Below are 2,603 nucleotides of genomic sequence, written 5' to 3'. Positions count from 1 at the left end.
CCGTGGTTCTGGGCATGGGTGGAATGGAGGACAGAGTGGATGTGGGGGGCGCATGGAGGGAAAATATGGAGGGGATGGGGAGGGGCTGCTGGGCATTAGCATGCAGGTGATGTTGCTGTGACCCCTGTGCCATGGCGTGTTCCTTGGTGTGTCCTTGGTGTGTGACCAGTGTCCTTCGCATGTCTGTGGCCGGCTGATGCTGGGCCCAGTGCTGGTGGTGCTGGGCTTTGGGGAGCAGGTGATGGTGTGGGGACTGGTGGGTCCTTGGCCTGTGACCCATGCCCTTAACATGCTTTTGGCACATCACAGAGTGGTGCTGGGTATAGAGTTGGTCATGTAGGGCCCTGGGGAGCAAGTGGCAGTGCAGGGACTTGTGTCACAGCATATCCTTGGCTTCAGTCTGTTCGAGTCACACTCAGGGACCCTGGGCTCCAGAGACCAGAGTGAAAGTCTGGAGCAAGGAATACACACCCTTGGTAGAAGGTGTTCAGGTTAAAGAATACTTAAGCAAATTTATAGGTCCATGAGCCCTAATGGGATGTAACTAAAAGTGCTGAAGGAGCTGGCTGATGTCATTGAGAGGCCACTCTTGATAATCTTTGATCAATCATGGTGACCGGGAGAAGTGTCCAAAGACTAGAAAGGTCAACCTCATCTTGAGAAGGGCAAAAAGCAGGACCCAGGGAACTACAGGCCCCTCAGCTTCACCTTGATCCCTGTGAAGGTGGTGGAGCAGCTCATCCTGGAAACCATTTCCAGGAAGGTGAATGACAAGAAGATCATCAGGAGTAGTCAGCATGAATTCTCCTTGGTGAATTCACCAAGGGGAATTCATGCTTGACCAACCTGATAAATGTCTTTGATTAAATGACTGGGTTTGTAGATGAGAGGAGAGCAGTGGCTATTGTCTACCTGGACTTCAGGAAGGCCTTCAACACTACCCCACAGGATCCTTATAGAGAAGCTGATGAAGTCTGGGCTGGATGAGCAGTGAGGTGGACTGAAAACTGTCTGAATGGCCAGGCCCCAGAGCGTGGTGATTAGTAGTAAAAAGTGTAGTTGGAGGACAATAACTAGTGATGTACCCCAGGGATCAGTACTGAGTCCAGTGCTGTTTAACATCTTCATTAGTGATCTGGACGATGGGGCAGAGTGCACTCTCAGCAAGTTTGCAGAGGACATCAGACTGGGAGGAGTGGCCCACGTGTCACTGTGTGTCCTTGGTCTGGCAGGGTGGCTCTGTGCCCTGCCAGAGCCACTCCCAGGTAACTGTGCTGGGACCAGCATGTGGTGGCTTGTCCTTGGTGTGCTCTGGGCCCCTCTGGTGCAGGGCGGTGCCAGAGGGTCATGCTGCCATCCCAGGGGACCTCAACAGGCTGGAGAAATGGTCTGACAGAAACCTCTTGAACATCAACAAGGGGAAGTGCAAATCCTGCACCTGTGGAGGAGCAACCTGTGTCCAGTGCTGGGCTTCCTAGTACAAAAGAGACATGGACATACTGGATTGAGTCCAACAAACACCTGCAAAGATGATGAAGGGACTGGAGCATCTCTCCTATGAGGAAAGACTGAGAGAGCTGGGACTGTTTAGTCTGGAGCAGAGAAGGCTCAGAGGGATCTCATCAATGTATATAAGTACCTAAAGGGAGGGTGCAGAGAGGATGGAGCCAGGCTCTTCTCAGTGGTGCCCAGTCCCAGGACTAGAGGCCATGGGCACAAACTGGAACGCAGGAGGTTCCCTCTGAACATCAGGAAACAGTTTCTCACTGACCGAGCACTGGCACAGGTTGCCCAGAAAGTTGAGGAGTCTCAATCTATGTAGATAGTCAAACCCAACTAGACATGGTCATGGGCAACCAGCTGTAGGTGAACCTGCTTGAACAGTGGGGGGTTGGACAAGATGGTCTTCAAGGGTCCCTCCACATCGCAGCCATGCTGTGATCCTGTCATCCTGTGTTCTCCGTTCTCTCCTTGGTGTGTCCTTGTCTTGTGACCTTTGTCGTTGGCACATGACCCGTGTCCTTTGTACATCACAAGGTGGTGTTGGGCACTCACGTGTCACTGCGTGTCCTTGGTCTGGCAGGGTGGCTCTGTGCCCTGCCAGAGCCACTCCCAGGTGACGGTGCTGGGACCAGCATGTGGTGGCTTGTCCTTGATGTGCTGTGGGTCCCTCCTGTGCAGGGCGGTGCCCCTGGCGTGTCTCCCGTGCCCTTGACGTGCTCTTGCCCTGTTGCAGGGTGGTGCTGGGCCCCGAGCTGGTGGTGCTGGGCCCTGGGGAGTTTTTTTTTCCCCGGGGGGCCCGCCCCCCGCCCCCCCCCCCCCCGCCGCAGCCTCTGCCTCCGCCTCGGCCCTGACTTCTGCACTGACATCGTCACCATCGAGACGGCCGACCACGCCCGCCTCCAGCTCCAGCTGGCCTACAACTGGTGGGTGGGGCTTCAGGGGCAGGATGTGAGCCTTGGGGGTGGGGCTAGGGCTGGGGAAAAGGACAGCTTTGGGACTGGGGCCCAGGGGCAGGGCTTGGGCCATGGGGTCGTGGTCAAGCTGGGGGTGGGGCCTGAGGCTTGGGGGTGGAGTCTGGTGGTATGGTGGGGCTAGTTAAG

The 2,603-nt window shown here is 55.8% G+C and overlaps 1 protein-coding gene across 1 annotated transcript in view; it reads left to right on the top strand.

Annotated features, from left to right (window-relative positions):
* Positions 1 to 2,426, top strand: part of MVP (major vault protein) — a gene marked incomplete at its 3' end in the record, with an annotated part of 10,019 nt that extends 7,593 nt beyond the window's left edge. Inside the window, 2 exon segments of the mRNA XM_010288327.1 lie at positions 2,237 to 2,290; positions 2,292 to 2,426. Of these exon segments, the coding sequence (XP_010286629.1) occupies positions 2,237 to 2,290; positions 2,292 to 2,426 (189 nt within the window).
* Positions 2,427 to 2,603: the final 177 nt, after the last annotated feature.

This window comes from Phaethon lepturus, unplaced genomic scaffold, assembly GCF_000687285.1.
Source record: "Phaethon lepturus isolate BGI_N335 unplaced genomic scaffold, ASM68728v1 scaffold19550, whole genome shotgun sequence".
Taxonomy (NCBI): domain Eukaryota; kingdom Metazoa; phylum Chordata; class Aves; order Phaethontiformes; family Phaethontidae; genus Phaethon; species Phaethon lepturus.
The sequence above is the reverse complement of the archived record's forward strand: the minus strand, read 5'-3'. Positions and strand labels throughout refer to the sequence as shown.